Source organism: Rhamphochromis sp. 'chilingali' (genome assembly GCF_963969265.1).
Source record: "Rhamphochromis sp. 'chilingali' genome assembly, chromosome: 15".
Lineage (NCBI taxonomy): Eukaryota > Metazoa > Chordata > Actinopteri > Cichliformes > Cichlidae > Rhamphochromis > Rhamphochromis sp. 'chilingali'.
In genome coordinates, this window is record NC_137942.1 from 2,999,151 (window position 1) to 3,025,572 (window position 26,422).

Genomic DNA, 26,422 nt, shown 5'->3' on the forward strand with positions numbered 1-26,422 from the left:
CACACAGTCTCCTTCCTCGGGTGTTAAGACATTTTTAAAAGACATCTTTCAAGCACATGTGAATTGCTTTTTCAGGCAGGGACTATTTTCTGTGGCGGTTTGATCTACGTTTGGTATATTTGGGGCATCAAGAGGGGTTTGTATAAATAACGTACATGGTGTGTGTTGGTGTTAATGAAGGAACACGCCACCCACACGCAGCACTGTTGCTCACTGATGTATTTTTAATGGTTTTAGGACAACGAAGGAGTTCTGGGGTACAAAGGAATGAGCTTTGGATACTTGTTAGTCGCATCGGTTTGTGGTGGTCTTTTGCTCTTTTAATGGGAATTGCTGACAAAAACAAAACTACGTGGAACTTGTCCCTTGAGTGCACACTGCTGATGGTAATTCTGGGCCTCAAGTGCAAATGTCAGTTCAGGAGATTAGTTTGTTACAGAGTAAGAGATTGGAAGATGCTGGAGACAGTCCACAGTCATCCTGCCCACCTCAGAGGCTGAAACCCCTCGTGGCTTGAGCAGATTGCTCTCCCTCTTCCTGGCCTCTGATCTGGGTTGCAGCGGTGGCAGCCATGGGTGTGGGTTCAACGCCTGAGTGCGGGAGCTGTCTATGTAGAGAGATTAAAGGGCCTGTATCGATCCACAAGCGCTCATGCATTTTGCATGAGGGAGACATTGTCAAAGAGGCGTCTCAGATTAAAAAAAAAAACTAGTAGAGGGAGAGTTGTTGAAAATATGCTGAACTCTGTGAAAAATCTTAATGTTGAAGTGTTATGCATGTAAACTCGCTTTTATATATTGGATTGTCCATGAACTCTCATCGACCTGAGATATTACTCGTTTTTCATTTCTTCCCCTCCTCAACACCCCTCCACGCCGTCTTCTTCTCTGGTTGTAATGCTGAAGTCAGAATGTGAAAAACAAGCACCCCGAAAAAAAAAGAAAAAGAAGAAGAAAAACTGGCAGCCAGAGAGTGTCTAATGGCGGCAGTGAGTCCGTTGGAGAATTCTCAAGTAGAGTGTGAATTATTTAGGATGTGTGGCTAGTGTGCAGAGCATGAAGCCACCCCGCCCGGCAACCGCCAAGCAGCAGAGTGGCCGAGGAAATTCAGTGCGCAACAAACATTTGCCCGACTGAGGTCTTTATTTCTCATGCTCTGCTTCGGCTTGGTGGACTGAAAGGCTGAGGATGTGCTTGCAGCTTCAGACAGACGAGCAGATGCAGTGAGCGTCTGATTGAATGCATATCTTCAAAAACAAAGTGAGGCGCGCCGAAGCCACTTTGACCTATTTACAGTCCCCATGATGCAGCCGGTTATTCATCATCAACATTTCATGCAGGTCAGCATGCATGTTTAACGGCGTGCCACCGTATCGTACTGAGGACCCCCCCCCCCAGTCTGAGAGCCCCTCGGAGCCTTCTTATCCTGCAAGCATGTGTCAATCTCACCTAAACGACCCCGATAACAAGACAAAAGCAATCAATCTCTGATATTGGCCGGGTGGGAGAGTCGGGGATAACACCGACGCTATCAGCGAACGCCAACAAAGACGGAGATTTTCTGGGTGGGGATGATTAGAAACACGGTAGCTCTGACTCACTGATCTGCGGCGGGTTAAACAGAGGCGGCTGTCATCACTGGCAAATGATGACGCCGAGCACCGATAGAGGAGATGGGATCTAGGTGTGTGTGTGTGTGCTCATGCAAAACACACCAGTGTACTTTTACACACTTGCCGAGGCAGGCTCACACGTACAAACCAGATACTGTATATCTGAACACTGCAACGTTAGGTTCAAGTTAGTCAGGCTTTTTATAGTTTAACCAGGAAGGAATACAAATAATGATTAAACCCATCTGATACACAGGAATCTAAAAAGCTTTATTTAGTGGTTATGTAATGTACTCGCTTATTCGGCTGTATGCAAAGCGCTGGGAAGCTTTTAAACAACAAGTTCATTTACTTTTAAAAATATTGAAAAGTCATAAAATTGATTGCAGGTTTTCCAGACTGTTTTATTGCCCCTGCGGTCAGCAGGCTAACGTCAGTCATGCCGGCGGTGGACAGCACTCGCTCTTTGATAATCACAAACCAACCCTGACCTCGACGTTGAATGCCAAGTTAGAAATGTATCATTGTAAAGCTCAAATGAATCTACCTTTGTGGATGGACTGTTTGTTTACTGTTATTTGTAAGTATGTTGCTACTCCCGCTCCGGTGCTTTGGAAGCCTGTTTAAGATAAGATAAGATAAGATAAGATAACCTTTATTAGTCCCACACGTGGGAAATTTGTTTTGTCACAGCAGGAAGTGGACAGTGCAAAAGTTATGAGGCAAAAATTAGAATACAATAAGAATAAATACAGTACACAGCTGTACAGAATAGAATAAAATAATATACTATATACAGTAGAATACAATAAGATAAAAATAGAATACGAATGCTATATACAACTGAGTAAAAATACAACGATGCCAGAAAAGATTATTGCACTTAGTGTTATTGCACATGTGTGGATGTGTGTGTTTGTTCAGTTAAAGTCTTTGTTTGGCCTGAACATACAATTTATGCATGACGCAGTAATTAAATCAAATCAATCATCAGACCAAACTCCAAATACGTTCACTTTACATTTAGACTGAAAACTTTACTTTGGCTCAACATAACTCATCCTGCAAGACTTTCAAATATCCACTGCTAATAAATGCTCAACTTAATAATTATTAAACATGGAAATGATGAAAAAATAGTAATATTTTATTCCTTAATAAAAGTGTTGTAATTAATCTATGGATGTGAATGCTTACTGTAAAATTCAACTTAAAACATTGTAAACAGTTAATAATTACTGTGTAATCCAGTCGTAAACATCACTGGATGACTATTATAACACTGAAACTTTACACAGTAACACCTGTGTAATTAGGTGGGTGTTAACCTTCACTAGTTTATTGGTTAGATTCAAGCACCAGTAACAGTGGTTAGCTTTTGAAAAAGACAGTCATGTGCACATAAAAAAAGCTATGCTTAAAGTTACCCTTTATGTTAAAACGCAACAGCAAAAGGTCCCATCCAAGCGTCCACGCGTAATGATTAGGAACTGGTCCCAGCAGCATCACAGCACCAGGAAAAGGACGCCGTGTTTATCTCTGAGACACCAGCAGCTCAGACCAAACAGCAGTGTCTGAAGGCGGGGTCACAGAATAATAAGATACCATTAAGTCGTCCTTAACACCTGTAATATTGTCAGGATGGTCCCATTATCCCTTATTTGGCAATTATAAAATACATAATGCAATGTATAATTATTAAAGTAACTATTACGATCAGTTAATATTATATATTTTTTCATACATACACTATGAAAGAGCGAGAGAGCGATGTGGTGGAAGTTGAATTGGGGACACTGCCGTCACGACTGGCCGATTAAACACTAAACATTAGCAAACCATCTGATTTCAGGTCTTTTTAAGTCGCTACCTTATTAAAGGATACACAAGGCAATTTACTTATATAGCACCCATCAGACATCGAGTGCTTCGCAGAGGTGTAGCACTACATTCAACATAAGGCTTCCGCAGTGTACAAATAACAGAGAACAGGAGCAAAAACACAAAAAAGGAAAATTCATTCAAGTGTTTTTTTTAATTTAGAAACTTGTAAAATGCTGAAGTATTAAAAGTCTCTTCCTGGCACACCCACGCACCTGGATCGAGAAGAATTACAGAATTACGCTGATGCTAATTCTGCTGCAAAGATGGCAACTATGTAACCAGAACGAAGGCAAAATGATGCCGAGCAAGAATAAAGATGCCCGGGTGCATGCTGGGTAACACAGTTGCTAAGCAACAATGAAAACTATGAGGAAAAACTGAATCTTTGAAATCACGAAACTGGATGAACACAGCAGCGTTCCTATACCCTGATGAAAACTGTCACATGATAGAGGATGACATCAATAAAGTCTTTGCATTTTTGCCTGATTTATGATATTGATCAATCAAAAGCTGCTATTGATCAAATCCCCCGTTGCTTCAATCCTTTCAGCAGCAATCTAAAACATAATGAAATAACGATAAAATAATATGAGCAGAAGCCCGACGGCTACGAGCGCACGCTCGCGCGCTCACTGTATATGCGGCGTGTTGGAGGGGAGTTTTCCTACATCAAAAATCAAAGCATTTAAGTAGATTGTACACAAGCACGTCTCGGAAGCTTGATCTTACTAATCTACAAATGGCTTCTTGTTATTAAACTGCTAATTCAGAGGATTAAAGGATCCATGAGAACACAATCCCCTTTACTTCCTTTCCAGGGTATGCTGAAGGTGGCTTAAATATTAATTAAGAACGCACACATGTTCGCTCATGAGCGCACACGTACAGCTATGAAGAGTTCTTACTTTGCTCAAGTTTGTATGTGTGGTACTTTCCTCCTTTCTTTGTCTCATTTTCCCTCTAAAAACTTTCATTTCCTCTCAGTCACAAACAGGCCTATTTTCATATCGCAGACGATCCTGCGGATTAATTCATTTTTTTTAAAGTGCTGCTATCCCTGCTCCTCGCCGCCTCCAAAAATCATCATTCGACTGCTTTTTTTTTTGCCACAGTGACTCAGGATGAGGAAATAAACTCAGGTTGTAAAGCACAGTGCCGCGTGTCAGGAGATTTCACCGGCTTACGCAACCGAACTCCGAGGAAGTCGGAACACACCTGTATGCTTTGGACAGCGTGTCATTTACTTCGCTGCTTGTTTTTCTACAACAAAAAATGCTGCATTCACTTTACAGCTCATTGTAAATTCATGAAAGCATCTTATGTGGAAAATCTAAAGTTTTTCCACTTTAAAAACACAGATATAGCAATGTGAATCATCTTTATTGTACTATATCTTCCAGGAGGAGGATGGCTCGGGCTAAGGAATGTGCTCATTTTTCAGCCAAGGGCATGCCTTTAAAAAGTACTGCAAATTGTTTCTTTTTTCCCTGATTAATATCACGATTCCACATCTCTCAAACTGCAGGGATCTCATTTTTGATTGAATCCGTTATATATAGGACGTTATACATTATATATAGTACATTAAGAGTGACACTAATAAGACATTTTGACATGCTTGCTGAAGCTGAAGCTGCACAAACTGCTGATAATGTGGATTTATAAGGTGTATCGCTGCACCCGCATTAAATGAAAAGTTAAATTATGAACCAATCTATTTCTGATTTTAACAACATCCTCCAACGACACATTATTTTAAGTGTTCCTGTAAAAAAGCCATTATGGATATAAAACACCTCAAATTATTGTAATATCCCGACGAAAGGGAAAAGTTCATCTCGGCCGGTCCCTCCCGGTCTTAAAACGAGACGGTAAATTGACATCGAGTGTCAAGCGTGTAAAAGTCAAAGAGTCAAATCTGTGCCATAAGCCCAGAGAGAATGTACTGGGGCCAGCATGAAAAACTACTCACGGCGGATCGCATTACCCGCCTTTTTCACTGAAATAAGCAGTGTAATTTATCCTGACCTTTTTAGATTACTATGAATGTGCTGTCTGTGTAATTTTAACTGAAGCCCTCAGCAGCTTTGCTGGTCTGGAAACGCTCGCCATGAAACCCGAGCGGTGGTGTAACGCCACCAATACAGCAGTGATACAGTACCAAACAAATGCCGAGGGAGCGCCTGACACTCGCCGCCATTAACCCGCATCGAGGACAATCGCTGGGTTTCATCATCGTCACTGTGGCCAGCGTCACAGGAGATTCACCTTCAGAGCCCGCCACTTCGATTGACGGCTAATAACAAAAGTAGAAGCCTATTTTAGCTGTGACAAGTGTTTCAGGATTAGACTTTCATTCCTAATGGGTTCTCTGGTAACGGTTTAATTCACTACCTATGCGATATCAATTCCATTATAATCTCATTAAGCTATTGCACACTGAGGTGATTTCGAATGAATGTGAAACAGCCAACCGTACGCTCCCCTCTAATTGAGCAATACTTTTTATTCATTATTATTGCCCATTATTAAATTAATGAACTTAATGGACTTATTTTCCAAATTGCAAAAGACCCCTGGCAACATGTTTTTAATTCCATTAGCAGACATATTGAAATTAAAAAAAAGAGGAAAAAAAGGCAAAGAAACAGGGAGATACACGGAGGTGTGCGGGCAATTAGCCTCCTGCTGCGACAGATCATCAGTGGCACAGTTTCCCTCCTCTGACCGGCGGGAGTTTGTCCATCTCGTCCTGAATCCCGGCCGATGGCGCTCACCTGCTCACACTTGTATGCTAACGTGCTTCACAGCTCCACGTCGCGCCGCTTTAACCTCCAGCCCGTGATGTTAAGACGCCGCACACGACAACATATTTGAATATTGTATTGTAAGCTGAACTAAACATAACCTAAATAATATATGAAATAGATTTTCTGAAACGAGATCTTTTCAGTAACCAGAGGCCACCGTGCAGAATTGCCCAGAAGATGAAAGCGGCAGATCTGCATAACTGAATGGCTGATCAATACTCCTCAAACTAAAATGGCAAGTCTTGATAAGGTTATTGAATTTTCTTTTTAATTAAAAATCACACCACTTCACTCTCTGTCAAATACCAGAGCGGTGCTGATGATGAGGAGAGGAAAGGGTTGTCCTTGTTTATATGTTCATCACTATATGAAAAACAGCGGGGGAGTGGGGGGGGCTGTCGGCACATCATCAATCAGCGCGGCGGAGAAATTTATTTTCTGTTTGTTGTCGGTTGTTTCTTAGAATTAAGCTGTCACGGATGCCCTCAAGTCCCAAACGATGACATTCGTATAGATATGAAGTTTTATTACATGTCATTCATCAGCTCAAAAACCATCAGTGCTATTTATTCCCATCCGGAGTCGTTTTCCGTTTAATGTTTTCTCTTTTTTCAACCGGAGAAAAACAGCTTTCGTTCGGATTTTTGCATCTAAATCAAAAAAGTCAAAAAGGAAAAAAAAAAAAAGATGCAACGACAGCAACGCAGCCGCGTGCGTAGAGATTACGTAACGCGCGAGAGACTGCATCGGTTTTGTTTAATGCAAACGTCCAGGAGTGGTACGCTCGCCTCCCATATTCTAGTCATGAAAATGCATAATTTAAAAGAGCTGAGACCAAGCTGTTCCTCAGCAGTGCAGAGCTGCGTCGTATCAGTGCGAACATCAGTGGATGGAAAACTCTGCTCCCCAGAGAGAGCGCCATTACATTCAATCGTCAACCGCTGGATAAAACTCATTTCACTCTGCACAGTGTCTGAATGGCTCCATACATTCTGCCGAGGCCGCGATGTGATAGCGCAGCATGTCAGAAGCACACTAAAGGGCTTTTAAAGCAGGTTAGAGAGCCGCACAAAAGCCAGCGCACAAAGCCGCAGAGCGCTGGGGCAGAACGGCGCCGCCGCAGCTGACCGTCCTCACGCAGCCCCAAGGACCCCAGGTAAGCAAGCAGCACCGAGTCGCCGCTCGCTGGGAGGTCCGAGCCAAGTTGTTAACAACGAGATAATGTCAGCTTCTATTTTTAGATGAATGGAAGCGTTAAGTTAAGTTTTAATTCATTCCCTCTGTTTAGCGCTCGCGCTGTGCAGCTGCACAAATGATTTAAGAGCGCATTTGGAAGTCGGCATTCGGTTAGCTTATTGCACAGTTATGACATGTCTGAGCCATGCATGTCAAGTGTTATCAGAACTATTTAGAAATTCTGTTTTGCATGGCTACTAGTCTTTTTGGATCTTTCCCCAAAACATCCAAAATTCCCTTTTATACGCTGGAGAATCCCCCTGCAGGACGGCAACAGCAGATACTAAAGTATAAAGAGCTCCTTATCAATTTAACTGCATTGGAGGGTCACAAGTAAACTGTGACGGTAGCTTTGCAGTCACTCAACAAGCAGTCCCAAAAAAGTTGGGTTACTTTTTCAGCAGACCCTCGACTGACATCAAAGAAACGTCTATACATTATCTTTATGAAAGCGTACGTATGACGCCTCTTCTTCTGTGGTATCACGGCACAGACTGTGCACAAAGCAGCTCAGGGCAGTAAAAAACAAACCAAACAAAAAGTGGTGTTTGGGATCTTTGGCCACAGTCCTGTTATCCTCTCACCTGTATTCATTTTTTTCCTGATAAAATGACAACGCTGTCACATTATACCGTGTTTTCAATAAGAATTATTTATCAGCGAGAGTTCAATCATCTTTATGGGGCTGGCCGTTTGCGCGTCGCTGAATATTTCTGTTTCTAGTCGGTGCTTAAACAGGAGCTTTGACCAGCTCTCACAGGGATGGAAATAGACACCAGTAGCTGCAAATATACCGCAGGTTATATAATGATCATGAAAACTACATGAGAACGAACACCTCCCCCACCGCAGACAAACACAGTCGAAAATCACTCTGACAGCAAACACGCGAGTGGGTGCACATAAACACACACGCGTGCACGCGCAGACAGCGGCTGACACCGTGAGAGGCCAAGCCTGACACGAGGTGAGATGAAGTAGCATTTCTCATCATCTGCTGAGACTGCCTGTGTCTGACCTGGAGGATGGAGGTAGGCCAGGGGCATGGCCTCGGGACCCAGGCAGGCGGAGTGAAAGCAGCCTCCGCTGAGACCTATAAAGTCCCGGCCACAATTTACTGGGAAGGCTCAAATTGTGGTGTCCAGTGGCCACAGCGCAGCTCTGCTGTCAGCGCCACTCTTATTTGCTTCATTCCCTTTGACACTGCCACTCGATTAGGGTCATAAATTCCATGAAATCGGTCAATAACCTATAACACTAATGTCACTCTCCTACCATTAATTTTACAGCCTGTGTGCCACACTGTTTCTTAACCCCCTTTTACGTGACAGAGGGGGTTACACTGGCTGCGATTGATTGAGAAGAGTATATAACAAGCTTTGAGCACAGTCTTTGCACCCACATAGAAAAACATATGCATTAAAAACACCAGTGTTGCAGACTGTTGCCCAACAATGCATCCACTACTCTCTCACTGAACCATGCGACTGTGCAGAATTTGGATTTGCAGTTTTATTAACTGCAATATTCACAATTAGCACAAAAGCTACTTGGATGCTTCTGAATAGTTTGCATTAGATGGGAGTATAGTGGTTTTTTACAAAGTTGGATCTTGTACTAATACAAAAAAACCCCCAAAACATTAACAACACAAAATACTGCACAAAGCTGACCATGGTGTTCGTGTGTGTATTATAATTATGCAGTTCTGACACCGAACTCCCCAAAAAAGAAAAAAAAAACCACTTTGTTCATCAAATATACAAAAATAACAAGAAATTAGACAGATTTCTACCATATATGGTAAAACAGGCTTATTGCTTTTACCATACATGAACTGTCAGACCGTCATCCCGAGAGGCCAATTCTGAGACCAGAAGCAGCCAGATGATGCGTCATATTCATATATTTGTACGATCTACAGCTACTGGTTTGCATTCAGCTGCTTCTTCCACACATAAGGTTTGTTCACTTGGTTTTACTGCCATGTGTTTTATAAATGCCACCGTGCTCCAGTGAATGCGGTCGGTCCAGGCTGCGGTGGGATCTGTTTAGAACATCGACATGTTCTAGTAAAAATGTAAATATTTGGCACAGACATATTGACGGGTGCAGACACGAGCTAATTTTAAGAAATGTCTTTTTATATACAGACAAAGAAACGGCAGTTCAGCAATTTTCCCTGAATGCACTTCCAAAGCTTGATCGTCTTACAAATATAGTAGCTAATCAAATATATATGTGTGTATTTTACTGTACAGTAGAAGAACCTTTGGGTTATGAAAACCCTCCAAACTGACATTTATATCTTTGAGGAAAGCAACAGATACACCTGCTGACCCTGAACTGATGCACAGGTGAAAGATGACACACAGCAAGTCTGTTTTTTGTTTGTTTTTGGGGGAGAAACAGAAAAAAAATTAGGCCTACATCCCAAAAGATTTAAGAGCATAAAACAAATAAAACACACATGACTGTGGAGCACCTCAGTGTCCCAGCAGAAGGTCTGAAGGAGGAGGAGCTGCTCCCCCCACGACCTGGACAAATGGATGGAATCTAAAGATAACTATTAAAAACAATGTATCTATGAAAACTACTAATAACACTTAAAATATCATTTACTTACGCAGTACACTTGGTCAGTACATCCACACGACAGTGAGTCATTTACCTTTAACGATAATACCCGTTTTAAATCTTTTCAGATATTTCCCTTCATTATAACTTTAAAAACAACTAAAGTGATAAAGCTGCTAAAAAATCAAATAAACCTTCCAACAGGTTTTCTATTTAATTTTACTAAAACTCAAAAAGAATTTTCGAGTACTCGAGTCTAAAATTGGGGGAAACACACAAATTACATTTGTTGCTGTGAGAGAGGGGCAGGAGTGGGTTTCTTGTCATGCGTGGCAGGTTGCCAGCGGATATGTTGCTGCCATTCTCACAGGGGCCTCTCCTCCAATCTTTTCTGTATGTGAGAGCTGACACTTCAGGGCAATATCTACAGCACAGGCGTGTTAGCAGCGTGCACGCCTTCTGCTGCAATGCAGCCGAGCAGGATGAAGGACTGCCGTGAGAGACTTGTGGAGTTACTGGAGGTGCAACGGGGCAACCGCGAAAAGTTGAATAAATTAATAACAAGGCTGAAAAATAGAATTAGCAGCATATGACTCTGCTTTGGAGGTCTTTCTGTTCAAATGAAGGAAGAGAGAAAAGGCAGCCTCTTCTAAACGCTACGATGCGCAAACTCACTCGTCGTCCTGCTGCTAAAGCTCAGGTGTTGTTTAAAATTTGGAAGGGAAAAAAAAAATCGTTCAACTTTTGCTCCAGTTTCATTTGCCGGAGAAGCCGTAACCTTAATATTTAATCCTCCGAGTCATTAAGATGTAAAATGAGTGCTTTGAACATCATCCTGCACAATCGCACGTCTCCTGATTCACTCGTGCAGGATTGTTCACTCAGTCAAGAGCGAAAAACAGACGATATCGCCTCGTGTTCTGGCAACTTGGCGTGCACTGGCAACAATCCATCCTACTACTTCGCTGGCTCCTTCCTCTCCTCGTTGTTTTGCTTTTCAGCCTGCGCTCCCTCACTCTCTCGCTCGCCTGAAGAAAGGGAGAGAGAGATAGAGAGCCAGGGCCCTTTAAACAACGCAGCCGCAGTTAATCATTAAATCAGATTTTTATTTTTGCCTCCTCTGGAATGGCTGGGCTTGAATTGACACCGAGCCTCGGCGGCGGCGAGGCAAAATGGCCGCTCGCAGTAACAGCTCACAAGCCCCCGGACAACCTGAGGCATGGCCATCCAATCACACATCATTAAGGCTAGAGTCCTTTATTGTGTTGGAGGCATTAAAGGGTGCGCTGGCTATAGCCCTGAAGTCACACTCCACTAGGAGAAAACAGCAGAAAAATAACAGCACAGCTGGATAATGACTTTTCCCTGGGAGGCTGACCATGTGTACAAAAGCGCTAATGATAGCAGGTGCAATAAGCGAGCGCGAGGCTTTTACTGCGTCCGGATCTATTTTCCTCTGCTAAACTCACCAGTGATTTCCCCCGTGTAGGTGTCTTTCTGTAGTTTAAGAACACCTACCTCCTCCCTCCTCTCCATACACTCTCTCTTCCTGTATCTAATCTCTTTATCAGCTGTGCAGCTCATATCAAAGAGGACTGTGGTGTGAAAATCCTGCAAGTAAAACCTGCTGTCAGAGCCTAATCACAATTAGCTGGGCTCTAGACACATTAGCCCCAAGGGGAAGAGACCAAAAGCTGACAGAATTAATGTTAAAGCTACTGATTACTAATGATCCCACAGAGCACAAAGGGTGGAGCCCCGCTATCCCGAAAAAGGAGGAAAATAAAAGCCTACTGGCCTCATTTTTCTGACTGAATTGATTTTCTATGCAGCTGGCATTACACTGGAAAAGAACTATACAATTTGCTCGTCGGTGAAGTTGCTAGAACCTCATTGGTATTAGCGGTTAAAGAGATAACACAGTTCCTGGATGTACTTCCCATTGCTTCCTTAGCTCAGCTTTGTAGCAGCGTCGTTACATCAGCCCTGCTACAAAGGCATGTGTGCCGTCCAGATTATAAAACGTCGAGCTGGAAGTTAATGACTGATTGCAACAGCCGTTACTCAAACTCGTAAGGAAAAGAGAGCAACAACCAGCAGACAAAACAACGGCACACGGCCCCCCGCGGTGAATCACCTGCAGTATAAGCCTTTCAAAGAAGCGCCTCACATTTGATGTTAAGCCCTCAAACTGTTCGGGCTGTCGGAGGTCTTGCCGGGGAGATAGAAATGTCTAAAGTTATTACAGCAGTCAGGTAAAGTGTGTGGCAACACGGTCCTGTAATGGGGGTGGAGAGTCGGCCAGCAGCTGCTAATGAAGGTGTCTCGGGGAGTACTAAAGAGCCTACGTGACACTACTTCTGATTTTCCCGTCTAAGGACACAGATCAATTAATACATTAACAAACGATCGCGAGCACTTCATCTTGCAATATGAAACCAGCGGCCTGGACTCGCTGCTCTCCCGCCCAGAATGGCTGATCAGCTCTGCCTCTTTATGCTGTCCATCACGAATTTCAACATTTCCTGCTGGTCAGGCTGCAGACGTCTCTCTGAGCATTTGCAACCAGGCCATATGCATGCACATGAAATGCATACGGGACTTCTTATATGTGCACAGAGTTGGGCCTGAAACTCCACGCTGCTTTCATCTTTTAAGGAAATCTACCTTCATATCACTTCCACCACATGCACGTCCTAATTAAAGTGAGGCTGTGGTCTTCAGGTCGGCTGGTTGATTGGATGGTCACCTGATCTTGCAATTCTGATTGGCTGGACAATTGCTGGTGTTATTTTCATTAGGAGAATTAATCCATTATTTTTGGCAGCATGAGGAATAGACTTCCTCTAAAAAGAAAAAATTGCCCAGCTGAAGGCAGACTGCGTGATCCAAACTCAAAACTAACCGACACTGCGTTTGGCTAAAATAGATGACCGTGCGTAAACTTTGCAGCTCTTTGCATTTCACAGCTCAACCGGCAGCTTCGCGTTTCATCTAAATCCTGCTTTACTAGTCAGTTAGTGGGAGAGAAAAGTCCAAGTAGTCCATTTAAAGTAAAAACACACCTAAAAAACTGCATTAACTTCAAACCCACAGGCCAGGTTAAACTGTAAGCCTTCTGAAACCATTAATCACATTCATTAATCAAACTGGATTTCAACTGTTGCTCCGACGTTACGTGGCGTATAACAGTGCACAGCATGATGCCAAATCAGTCACAGATCAGTATGGCTAACTTTAGCGTAGCTACCAGTAGCGGCCTTTTTTCTCTGCAGGCTAGTGCCCACACGCCTCAGCGACCCATTAAAGCACTCCAGCACCCGAACACCGTAGCGTCTTAGAACCAGCAGTTTGCAGCCATTGTTCATTGCAGACTAGCAAGGGCAGCAACATTCAATCATCTCGTTGACTAGTCACTGCTAGAAAGGGTAGAACAATTTGTCTGTGCTGGACTTTTCCTCCAAAATTTGTGTTTAAGACTTCCTGCTTTGGGTTTAAATATATCTTAATATTATTATTTGGTGTGATGGTTGTTTACAGGACGCCTTAGCATCTGCAGCACATCCAGGTAAACCGAGCTAGATGTAAAACTTCCTCTTGCATTAAAACAGAAAAATGAAATCATGAAGCTCAGGAGCAAACGGATCGTGTAAAAGTAAAAGCAAATGTCTGATTTTGCTGTTATCGCTTAAGGACAACAGCGACGAGCCTAGCGTGATTCAGCGTGCTATAAATACAGGCCTTTTGTGTTTATTTATAATTCATCTAGGCTAATAAGGCTGCAGGTCGAGTACACCGAGACCAATTTAGCTAATCTAGCGATAACCTGCAGTTTTATTTCCCCTCGATCGGTTGAAGAGAAGGCACAATTCAGTCAACCAAGTTGTTCTTTGGTTGAATGCAGCCCGAGATTGAACATCTGCCTAAAGGGAATGCACTCCTGCTAATGGCCACAGCTCCAGAGCCTCAAACCAGCCCCGCCGCTAGCCGCCGCGCATCGACGTCCGCTGTTGTTTGGTTCGGTTTTCTCCCCGATAAATAAAAACAAAACATTAATACAGGCCAAACACGCCGTGTGAGCAGTCTGCGGCGCACTCGAGTGCGTTGGTTGGGGAAGTCTAACGTAAACCATCGCTCCTTGGCATGCCATATATATCCAGTCTCCCCATTACCACCATCTCTACTCGACAGCAAGGGCCCTGCACTGCTAAATTATTCATCACACTGAGGGGAGGACAGAAGCATGCATGGTTTCTCCACTCCATGCCTCTTCCCTTTTTCTCTCTGTCTCTAATGCAAAGGAACAGCCGGGTGGAGAGAATGATATACAGGCCATCTTTCCATCACTGCATGGCCATTGCAGGAGATGTCGCCTCCACTTGCTCCAATTACCACAGTGGAGCTGATTTTGGGTTTTAGGTTGAACACCGTGGCAGGCCAGACGGTCGCCGGCTTGCCCGTCGCGCATATGCGGGGAATGGTGGGTGGCACCCAAGGGTCCCATGCATAACCTGGGACGTCTTTGTATACACATTCATCTATATCAGTGGGCAACAGGGAAATGTAAGCCAAAGGTAATTGCCCTGGATAAGAACATCTGCTTGGTGAATAAATATTCTAATGAGGGGAGTTTGCAGGTTCCCCAGACTGATGCACGGCTGACAGGCCTCCGGAGGGACCGCAGGTAATGCTCGCCACCTGCAGTTCAAACGGGAGCCAGTCGCACCCTCCTCTCGCAGCTAAATGCTGGCCGACTAACACAACTTCGCTTACTCCCGCGCACACACACATGAAATACACTCCAGGTATGGTATAGTAAATCATTCCCTGGATGGGATGTTGCTTTTCTCATAAGTGTTATTACACCCTGGCAGTTTCATTTTTGTGTACCCCAGAAAATGTTTTGAGTGTTTCAAATTTTACCTTTTTTTTTCTTGAGGAAACGCAAAATTCAGACAAGGTGAGAAGAAATCCATAATTCTTTAATTCCACTTCCTGGAGTGCTGTGGGAAGCCGGACTCTTTATATTTTTTTAAACTTTTAAAACACTCAGCAGTGACTCCCAATAAAGGCTTGGTCCTCCAAATAATTTCCCTTAAATCCTAAAATCGTATGGTATCCTTAAAGGCCAGTGGAAACCTTTATATGATGGTGGCTCGTGTCACAACAAGGAAGTCGCTCCCGCTCCTGCACAGTGGAAATATTTAAGTCAGTCTGCATCGTCAGACGAGGTTAAGCCCACATCAGCTACATCTGCGTGAGAGCTACGAGTGGAAATTTTCTCCTGTGTAAAATATCTGTCTGCAAAATGTTTTAGAGGCTCCTGCATAAACAATAATATGCAATAATTATTTGGTGAGCTAAACACGTTTTAAAAAATTCATCTAATTTTTAAATCAGCCCAAGTTTGCTTCGTCATATTGTTTATTTTGTCCAAAGAAGAGTCAAAAAGCCGGAAATAGTCCATGTCCTATGATAAAGAAGTAGGAGGAAGACAATCTCATACTTGAAAGCTGCAAACGTTAAAAACTTCTAGAAATTAGCTAATAATTTATTATCATTTGGTTATTTTTACTTGTGGTTAATTAAAAATCAGTCATTCTCATCACTTTGTTCCTTGTATGATTTTCTCGTTGTGGAAATATTGACCTCTTTTTAGGCTCTGGGTGAAAAATCATCACAAAGACATTTGACTTCTGTGATCATTCAGAAATGCAGAGTCTTCAAAGATTTTGACGTTTTAGAGGCAAAATGATGAAACGAGTCATGAGTCATGTATTGACTCCACGCTTTCAGCAAAATAATGTTGCTTCTCAAGTGAGCAGAAAGCGAAAGTAGTAAGATATATAACTTTAATTTAGCATAATGGATGCGCTCACAGATGCAATAGCTCCTTTACTATAAGCTCTTTTTTCTTAACACGATGAGAGTAAGCCCACTGCAGTACACGGAGCCTCATGTTACAGTGATGAGCCTGCAGGGCTGTAAACTGCCAGCACTACCGCTTCGGTCTGTTCAGCCTACATCTGCGTGTGGTCATCACTCTGACCGGCCGGAGGGGGAATACGTGATGAAACGGGAGGTGGAGATCGGTGAGCTGCTGCAGACAGTGATGAGCCTCTTTCAATAAGCATCAACACCCAGAAAACATCTCAAGGCGAAAGCTCAGAGTATCAAAGAGGCCTGTGTAGCAGCGAGGCCTCGGAAAGCACACGAGCACCGCACGCTGCGTTACGTTCTTTTAGTTATGGCATAATTTGGAAAGCATACGCCGTCCTGTCACTTCCATTCTGCTCGGAGACAAAAGGAGAGCTTCGCGTGAGGCTCGAATGTGAGCTCGCGTCACCACTTGGAGCAACTTTGGCTCCCAAACATCCTCTTTCTCCAGAAACGTGAGCTCTGAATCAATAGCCAGGGCTGTTTCATTCATAACGTGCATAGCATACTTTGCTTATTCATGTTTTGCTTCACTTCCATATTTTAAAAAAGTGGTTCGAGTAGAAAGTCATTCATAATGGAGTCATCCTTGTAAAGTAGCTTTAAAAGATGCACTCTCCCCAGAAATCTGAACTAGCGATCAATAGCTACACACACACACAGACACACACACAGTCTGCAGGAGACATATCTCCAACTGCATCACAGCTCAGACTGTTTACAGTGGCAAGGCTGAAAATATTCATTTACTTTGTATTTCTGTGAAGGTACAAAATACAAGTTAGCAAAACTTGGCGGGATTAAAGTGATCTGCAGTGTGCATCAGTGAGAAATTTAGATTAAAAAGCAGAAGAAGAAGAAGCACAAATGCAAAAGCAGAGTGAGCATTGGGCGGGTATTGTTGTGGTGAGAATACAAACCACCGAGGAGACAAAACCAATCTGACTAATCACACATGATCTCAAAGAGAATTAATCAGCAGCTCTGGTTAACAATCTGTAATTATCCTCATTCTGCGCTTAATGCCATTTAATTTATGAAATTCTGCCTGACTTAGATATATAGGCGAGGAAAACAACAATATCACACAAAAAGCGTTGGAAACACAGCGCAGGCGAGGAAATCACAACGTGTCCCCGAAAGACCCCGAGCGTCGTTCTCAGACGGAGGGACACCGTTTCAGCTGCATGCTGGGTAGTTTGACAATCAGGGGGGGGGGGAGTTGACGAACTCGTGAAGGTATTGGCGTGGATAACAATCGCACCCAAACATCCGATTTCGTTTAAAGGCTGAACAAATGTGACGGGTAAACACAGGCCTCTGTAGCTTCTGGCTGCAGCAACCCAACATCAATAAAACACACGAGAGTGGAAAAACCATCAGCTCTGTTCATGCATGTGGGAGGCGCTGCACCACACACACACGCACACACGCTCAAACTCACACTGTATATAATGTAAGGGCTGCAACACGCTCTGACACATGCGCCACACACGTTCTACACGCCAACTCTGTGCATACCGGAGCGGTGTGAGCAGGAGGAGATACCCACACTTTAGTGGTGCGGTACTCACCCAAAAGTACATCATCATGGTGGAATCGGGGCAGGTGTGGGCAGCCGGGTGGAGGAGAGCGGGGCTAAGCGCTGGGACCAGTCCAGCCAGCGTGGGTGTCAAGAGGAGTCCGAACGTTTGGACAGAGAGCTTTACTGGTCCCTGTTCCACTGAGGCAGCCCTCCCTCTCAACTGTTCAATGGGGCTTGACTTGAGGTCCCCCAGCACTTCTTCTCTTTTCGTTTCTTTCTCTTGACAAGCAGCTTGTTCTTCAGTTAATTTTTAAAAGAGCCCTTTCTCTCTCCTCTTCTTCTTCCTCTTTTGAGCCAACACAAGAAAGAGGGGGGGAAAGCAGACGGGAGAAAGGAAAGAGAGCTGGGGAGGTGTTGTAACCTCTTTTTTCTTTCGACACTCTTCCACTCCACTTGCCTCTCCACACCACTCACTTCAAGACTCTCTCTCTCCGTCTCTCTCTCTCTCCCCCCTGTGCCGTCTCTTATTGGTGAATGTGAAATCAGTCGGTACGGCACCGAGGCTCAACTAGAGCAGCAGGAGCAGCAGCCTGCGCTTGACAGCTGCCTCCAGCGTTCCTCCACCGGAGCCGTGTTGCTCTGCATAGAGGAGTGCGCCGAACAAACCGGGATCCTGCAGACGGTACTGTAAAATTCAGCGTCCCGGGGAGGAGGCGGGGGGTGGAGGGGGGAGAGTTGTGAGGGAGGGGGTGGGGGGAGAGCAGGAAGCTGAGAGTCGTGGTGGGGATCTCTGCGGGGAGGGGGGTGCTGTGTTGGGGATGATGCTGGTGATAGTGGAGGACTAACAGATCGCTCCCCTTTCTTCTTTTCACCGTCTGCGACTGCGATGAGTTGCATTGAAGTTGTGGCAGTTTTAGTTCATTGAAGAGAAGAAGAAGGAGGCGATGCTGAAGGAAAAAAAGACTCTCAGAGAAAACCTTAAAATATGCCACAGGCAATTGGGAGGCGCAGCCTATTTTCCACTTGTTTTCTACTTTTAGCTGCCGATAGCTCCTCTGCCTTTTATTTTCCCTCTTTTCCTCCGAACTTGCGATTTGGTGACGTTTTTGTTTCGGTGAAAAAAAATTTTTTTTTTTTAAAAGCACTGTTTTTTCAGGTGGCGTTGTGGCAGATCAGAGGCCAGATGAAGTTGGTGTGAAATACCTCTGTGTGTGCCAAGCTATATTACATTACATGCTTTAGTGTGTTTTCCATCTGGCGGCTATAAAGGGGGAGGGGAACGAGGGAGAGAGAGGGAGGAGAGGAGGGAGGATTGGCTATCTTCTAGACAGCACTGTAACAATGAGCCTGCCTCAGCAATTTTCAAAACATATCATCAATACACGACTGGGAGCTCGCGCTTTTAAATATTAACCCTGTGGCAACCGGGGCAGGCTGCGGAGAGCTCAAGTGGTTTTGCGGCATCCTCTGGAGCCAGATCATCCAATAAAAGACGTCCTGGGGGATGAGCTAATTTGCTGTAGGATCCTAAAGAACATTTGCCAGTTATAGAGCACATTGGCCTAATGAACAGAACAGATATATGCAGGTTATGTTACCCATCAGTAATTGCCACATAAGGAGCCCGAGTTAGATTTGCAGCTGGCTTTGAGCGAATTGATACACAAGGGGCCTCATTCATATGGTGTAACTGTCATCTTAAATTTATCACCCGTTTTATTTTTTTCCTCCTCCTTCAGAAAAAGCACAAGTGAGCGGTGAAATATGAAATGGCACACAGGCAAAGAACCGCAATTAGTAACTTTGCAAATATTGTGATGTTTTAAGAAGCTTTTCATAAATCAAGACACGCGCCATATAATTCTTACACCACCCCCCTCCATCACATCGCACAAACCAGCATCTCCGTTGCTTTGCACGCACGCAATCTCCCCACTGGCATCACGGGATGCACATGCAAGGCTTCCATATCTTTATATATGTCCACCAGAAGTCAATGGATTTACATTAGCAATCACAGAGTGGATAACCGCCCCAGTCCTCCATCAATCTCTGATGGGAAATAAAAATGAAATGCACTTCTCAGGCAACTCAGATTAAGGATCACGCTTTTATCAAATACTGAAGTCTATTTCAAGTCGTGCTCATAAATAACTGAGGGGGGAGAGAAGCAGGAAAAGAACGAGTTCGGAGGCAAAAAAGAAAAAAAAAAGAGCAGGACAGGCTGGAGAGCGGGTGGGGGTGGGTGTAGGTGCAGACAGAGAGCATCGCGGTCCGGAGCTAAGGCCACTTAGGGTTGGGGAGAAAAGAATCAGAGGGCATTTAAGCATTACGTAAAGTCTGCATCTCCTGTCTAGGAATCTACGCCCGTTACCAAGGGAAGTGCAATGCAGGTAAACACGGTGTTGTTTGGGATGCTTTTCCCTTCTTCCTGTCACCTCTCTGAGTTGCATTTCTCCCATACTCCACCTACTTACAGAGCATTGGAGTGGCTTTCCCAACCATTTAGATTTCCCACCATAGTCTAGACACTCCCCAGAGACTCCGCCATCCATTATAAAGATGGAGCTTTCAAACTGAAGAGGAAGTGAAGGCCTCACACACAGAGTGTTCTGCCTAAAATGTCCGTCTGTCTCCGACCGTCGCCGGCTCGAGATCTGCCGTCTTAATATTTTATGCCGATCTCACCTCTCGTCCGTAGCGCCGCTACTTACAGAGCATCTTCTGTCGAGCCACACTCAGATCTCGTCGTTAGAAAGACACCAGAGGAGACAATGAGAGTTCTCGCTCTCATCCCTGCGAGCTCCCCGCGGGGTTCTGGGCTATAGTCGCGGCCGGCTCGCCCGAACGCTCGGACCGAGCCGGTGCGAGCCCCGAAGGAAGACGGCGGCTCCACTCTGATGCTGCCAGGCTGGTTTTCTCTAATCACACACTTCACTTTATGGAGTGACCAGTTTTACAACTTGGCGGCCAAGGATCTGCAGCTATGCTCGTTTTATCGATTTATGGGTCTCCATCAGCTCCACAGGTAGGTATTGACATTTCTATACAGCACACGTCACGTGAGGAAAGGGCGCCGGGGAAGGCCGTGCAGGCAGAAACAAGCGGCTAAACGAAGCCCTTTCTCCTCTTTATCTCTGTGTGCTGAAGAAGTTTCATATTACATTTCCATTCCCTTATTATTCTCACACTGACAGGAAGTTGCGGCACTTGCAGGGGCAGAGCACTCTGCTAATAATACTCACATGAGAGATTTTTCATATGAAAATATATTAGAATTGGTGATAAGTAGGCAAAGCTTATGTTTGGACTGTGATTTGCCATAAAGAAAAAAACGAGATATTGTGTAATGCCATCAAGACGCTCTGGCAGCCAATAAATATGCATAAAATAACAAGAAAAAAAAGACAGTGTGTTACTTAATTCTGTATCTCCAGCTTTCTGACACAGCCTGCATATTTAGCCTTGAAAATGGTAATGTTTTGCTTCCTATCCCTGGAAGATATCATTAAACATCATTTGTAAGCATACATTACCCTATACGCAGCAAATCGCCCATCTGGTGATTTTGGAACTCGCTGTCTGGAAGACAATAAATTCATTGTATGCTTTCGCATAAAGAATCCCACTAAAGTAATGCCTCCATGTAGACATACGTCGAGTACATTAAACCTAGCCGTGTGCACAGACTGTATGTCGTGTTAATAATGCAGTGTTTACATCTTGGCATTGAGCAGTCAGTACTGGCCTAGGGGTACAAACTGGCAGGGCTGTGCAGTAATTAGGAGCTGTGTGTTGGGGATGTGAAGGCTTGCCGCGTGTCATGCTGATACCACTGCTGGGCGGACCTAGTGTGTCGGCAGCGGGCACACTGAGCGCTACACAAGGCCGCGCCTTGGTGGCGCAGCCGGGAGTCGAACCTTTTACTTCAACGAGTGCTCCTGCGGGCTCAGAGCTCGGCCGCTGCTCGCCGTGCAAAGGAGCGACACGGAGGATGTTAACCTAACGACAGCGGGGATTAGGTGTCTTCACACTGCGAGCGCACCGTGTGTGGTCTGTTTGTGTTAATCCTCCAGGCCTGTTTGCATTGTGACATCAATAAGCTGCACGGATGCCACATTATGTCTGTTATACGTACATATTATATTATAATATATTATTAAATGTTTACTTTAAACATTTGTGCACATCACCTCATTCGTGTTACATACTTGCACCTGTTATTGTTTCTTTTCACGTGATTCTGCATGACTAAATGTATTGTGGATTATTGAAGCATGTGCTTCAGCTTGTTCAGGCAGTCCACAGTAAACATCGTAGATATTAATATGGAGGCTGGTTTAGAAGCAGCTGTATGTTGGGTTAACATTTACATAATGCAACACAGTAATTCCTTTAAATCACATCTGTCTTGCAAATACCAACAAAAACTGAAACACTTGGATAGTCTGCATGGGTGCTCGTCATTGAGCGGCTTGCCCTCGAGCCTCGAAATACACCAAACCAACCTGGACGCTATGGTGGCTGTCTCCATCTTTTATGTATTTTACCATATATTCACGATGTCATGGGGTAAACTCTTCTCGGAGTCACACAGTGGTTATTTTCCATCAGCTTTCTCTTCGTGGGAGGATTTGTCGGAGAAAATGTAAATATGCTAGTAATTAAGCATCCTACTCCATTAAACTCTCGGCTTTGAAAAAGGCACCATGAAGTGACTTTTGAGCCATGAAATATTTTAATCATTTTCCTCCTTCTACTCTTTATAGCTAAGAACAACAGGCACATTTTCCTCAAAAAACAATTTCTGTTTAATTAGAAGCCAAAGCTCTGTTACCTGTGGCGTTTGATGTCCTTCTTTTTGTTACATCTTTTAAAGACTTGTTTACCAGCGTTCGCTGTGCACGCGTGCTCCAGCGTTACTTTGAATTCGCCAGCGCGTACAATATTAAATATACATTTCACTGTAAAAACTCCTGGCTCTTCTTACAGCTGCAATGAGAGTAGCTTTGCCACATGCAACACAAGCAAACCCAACAGGATTCCTAACAGCCTCTTGCATCTCCGTTTGACATTAATTGATAATCAAACAAGGCTTCACATTAGACATTTATGAGATCAGCTGAATTATCTATTTAATGTAACCCAATTATATGCAACCCTTGTGCACCAATCAACGCTAATTCCTGACTCATAAATGACAGCAACAACGACAGATTTAATCAATAATAAACATTGATGAAAACTTGCGACCTGCTTAGAAAGAGGGTAATTAACAAGAAGGGAAAGGGCTTCGTTGGATTTCATCTTTTGGAATATCACTCTGTGATCCTTCGTGTTTATGCCGTTCACAAGAATCTCCTAAGCTCACATTCCACCATCAGCGAGATTAAGTGTAAAACAAACATTCGCTTTCCCTTTGACAATTAGGGATAGACATTTATCATGAATTCTTAATGCAAGCTTCAGCCGCTCCGGTTCTTAATTAAAACCTTGTAATTTTTATAAAATTCTTGCCGTAAAACTAAATTTCATGAATTATTTAGCCAGCCTTTTTTCAGCACTACTAGCTACACACCCAGCCAGCCAGCTGGGGAAGAACTGAATCCATAGGTGGGCTCACCTGCACTTTAAGGCCAGAGAAAACATCTTAGTTATGCCTTTTAAAAAGTCTAATATGAAATGCATGCATGTGTGTGTGTGTGTGTGTGTGTGTGTGTGTGTGTGTGGTGGGTTTTCCTCGTCTCCTACATCCACAGCAGAGGATTCACATCCAGGTCTTAACCTTAACTAACACATGTCAACAGAGCGGGCATCAAAAACAACATTACAAGCTTCGGGGAATTCCACACCTGTTAGATTCCACACAAGCGCGTGAAATTCTTCCAACAAAAGTGAAGGTAAGTGTGCACAGAGGGGCCTGCTGCTCTTACCAGTCTTGTAAAGAGGGGCACTCCCAAATGCCAGAGGTGATCGTTCAGCAGTCCGCTGTACACCACGTTCCCGAAGACAGCAATGCTTCCTGACTTACACAACGTGTTTCCTGCAGGGACACACAGAAACACGAGCAGGCGTCACCGAAACGGACAAGAAGCAGCAGAGGGGCGCCTCCAAAAAACACAAATAAAGCAATTCAATCGCAGGAAATCATTGCACAGGAAGAGGCATCATAGAGAATGCAACATTGATTGTTATAAATATTGATTTTGAGGTTTATTGACCTTACGTGCAGTAAGGAATACAGATAGGTGGCTTGGCTACGATCAATAAAGTTACACAATTGGGTCAAGTTGATCTACCAGCATAATATAAATAACCAAATGAGGTTTAGTATCAACAGGAAAACAGTGGGGAACATTTAATACGCCAGAAAATAACCGTGAACTGACCACCATCACATTTAAAGGATATCCTCTATAACCACTTAACTACCCCGTGTCTGTTATGGAATCAGCTCAAAAGTATGAACCCAAAATAAAACAGTTATTGCTCCTAAACCTTTGCGATTATAGTCTTGACTCAGTTCTCCCGTGAGATGTAGCACTTCAGGGACTACTATTAAAATGTCACAATAAGTGATCTGTGATAAATGCACTTCACCAAGGCACATCATTTTGGCAAAGTTTCAATGTATGATAAATTTACAGTTCTGTTTTTTGGGATCTCGAGAATAACACGCACAAATAAAACACCGAAGCTTTCAGTTTGATGAGAAATGTGCGTTTTACCCAGATGCTACCCAAACGGGTTAATAATGGGCCTTGGTAATCTGTGTTCAGGCCGGCGCAAATTACTCGCAGAAAGTGACACAGCCATACTCTAACTTACTAAGTGCAACGCTGGCATAAAATTTGCATGTTTTTGGTGTTTAATTCAAAAACCAGGGGACTGCTGAAAAATTGATTTTCGAGGGTGCTAGTCCCGAAGTCACGTCCTGTCTCGCAAGTCTTCCGACGCAACCTCTGCAGCTCTCGCCGAGGACGTCCGTCACCTTTACTGTCTGTGATCCGAAATAAACGAGCAGCTTCTGCAGCACCCGATATTCAAATCTGCACCGTTCGAGACTCAAAGTTAAACAACGGTTAATTTGTTGGTCCCCGTGCCTACTTGTTCCTATTAAGTTTTACCATGTGCAAATACATCTTTGGTCAGCTCCGGATCCAATTTAGAAGTGGGGGGCTTATGTATGATTACAATACAAACCCTCAATATTCTCAGTTTACAGCAGGTGCACAAAAAAAAAAGCAAACAGGACATAAACACAACACACACAGTCCACCAAAGCGCCGCTCTGGCTGAGAATACAGAAACTGGATTTCAATGAGCATTATTGCATAATAGAATGGCAGTGCATCCATTGCTGACAATATAGAAAGATACATGCTAGATATGCCTACCTGTCCTGGGAGTACAGTATAAATATTGTATATATAGAATATCATTAGTATGTACTCACTGATATCCACTGATGCTCTCGTCTGAATCATTGTTAGCATGTTATAGCTGTTTCTCTCCCACCTGAGTATATGATTGGGTGATATTACAAAATGCATAAATACTAATAAACAGCAATAAACTGCAGGTTTAAATGTTAATTAATCTATTGGATGGCTAAACTCATGTCATTCCTTTTCCACTGAACAGTGTCAACCCACACTTGGACACGGAGACGTTTAATGTGCGATTAGCTTTAAACTCAAAGCGAAACTTTTTACCACACTTTTTCATGCAGTCACGAACGAGCAGGAGCTGAATACCATCATCTTCTTTCTCTGTGAATCGCCCCTCGTGCTGTTGTGTATCGTCTCAGCCGTTTTTAAAAATATATATTTTCGTATTGAACTTTGTGTGTTGTGCCATGATGTATGTGTATAATTTTGAGTTTGTTGTGTTTTGCTGATTTGTGTTCGTTTTATTGCCCATCCAAGGATGGCCAAAGCAAATTAACTTATGCCATAAACGCTATGGTATGTATCACCGATTGCCGCTCCGCACCGGTCCCCGGACGAATGAAAATTAAACCTTCTCTTATTGATGAATCTCTTACTGTTGAATAAGTTAACTGCAAGTGAGCCCAGAGGATCCCGAATACTTCGGGGTCTATATGAGGTTTTCGTAGTTGCATAACAACAGTGGCATGCTCGGCAGACACACCAAACCGCTAGCGGACTGTCAGGTTTACTGTATCACAGAGAGCATCATCCTTCTTTATAAGTCATGTTCGGTGCCACCGAGCATCACAGTTCGCCCTCTCAAAGACGCTCTTAATTAGCTCGGTGCCAATGAGGTGCCTTCACAAACAAAAACGCACACATGCGTGGCATGCGTGCCCACACACACGGCCCCGAGAGTGTGATGTACCGCACTCTGATGTCCCTATGAACGTGATGAATGCAGCTTACGGAGCAGGCGGCACAGAAAACACAGGTCTCCATTGTAATTTCTGCACAATGGAACGCTGCAAAGGCACACCAGGGGTGGAGTGAAGCAGTGCTGACAAGCAGCACATGCATTATTTAAAAACAAAAGTAAAAAATGCCCATTAAAGTGTCAGTGGTGCTTTCGGCAGTGCTGGCTTGGGCGCGGTGTGCGTATTACTGTTATTAATGGGCCAGGCGTGGGGGGCATTGCTTCGGTGTGATTGCTCTGCTGCTGTTGCTATCCGCGGTTCAAGCCTCCTCTCTTTTTTTCCCCCCATTTCTTCTCTGTATGTGTGCACGAGGAAGAGAAACAGATAAAGAGCGTGCTACAGACAGAGACGGAGAGACACCGAGAGACCCTGAGTGCACAGTCAATGAGCTCCTACAGCTAATATCATTTCACATTATTGAATGCATA

At 43.9% G+C, this 26,422-nt stretch overlaps 1 protein-coding gene across 1 annotated transcript in view; it reads right to left on the reverse strand.

The window, feature by feature from the left end:
* Positions 1-26,422, reverse strand: part of LOC308412042 (RNA binding protein fox-1 homolog 3-like) — a 326,231-nt gene that overhangs the window by 103,044 nt on the left and 196,765 nt on the right. The window contains exon 6 of the mRNA XM_080906116.1: positions 23,518-23,627. Coding sequence (XP_080762242.1) covers positions 23,518-23,627 — 110 coding nt within the window. The remainder of the gene's footprint in view (positions 1-23,517; positions 23,628-26,422) is intronic.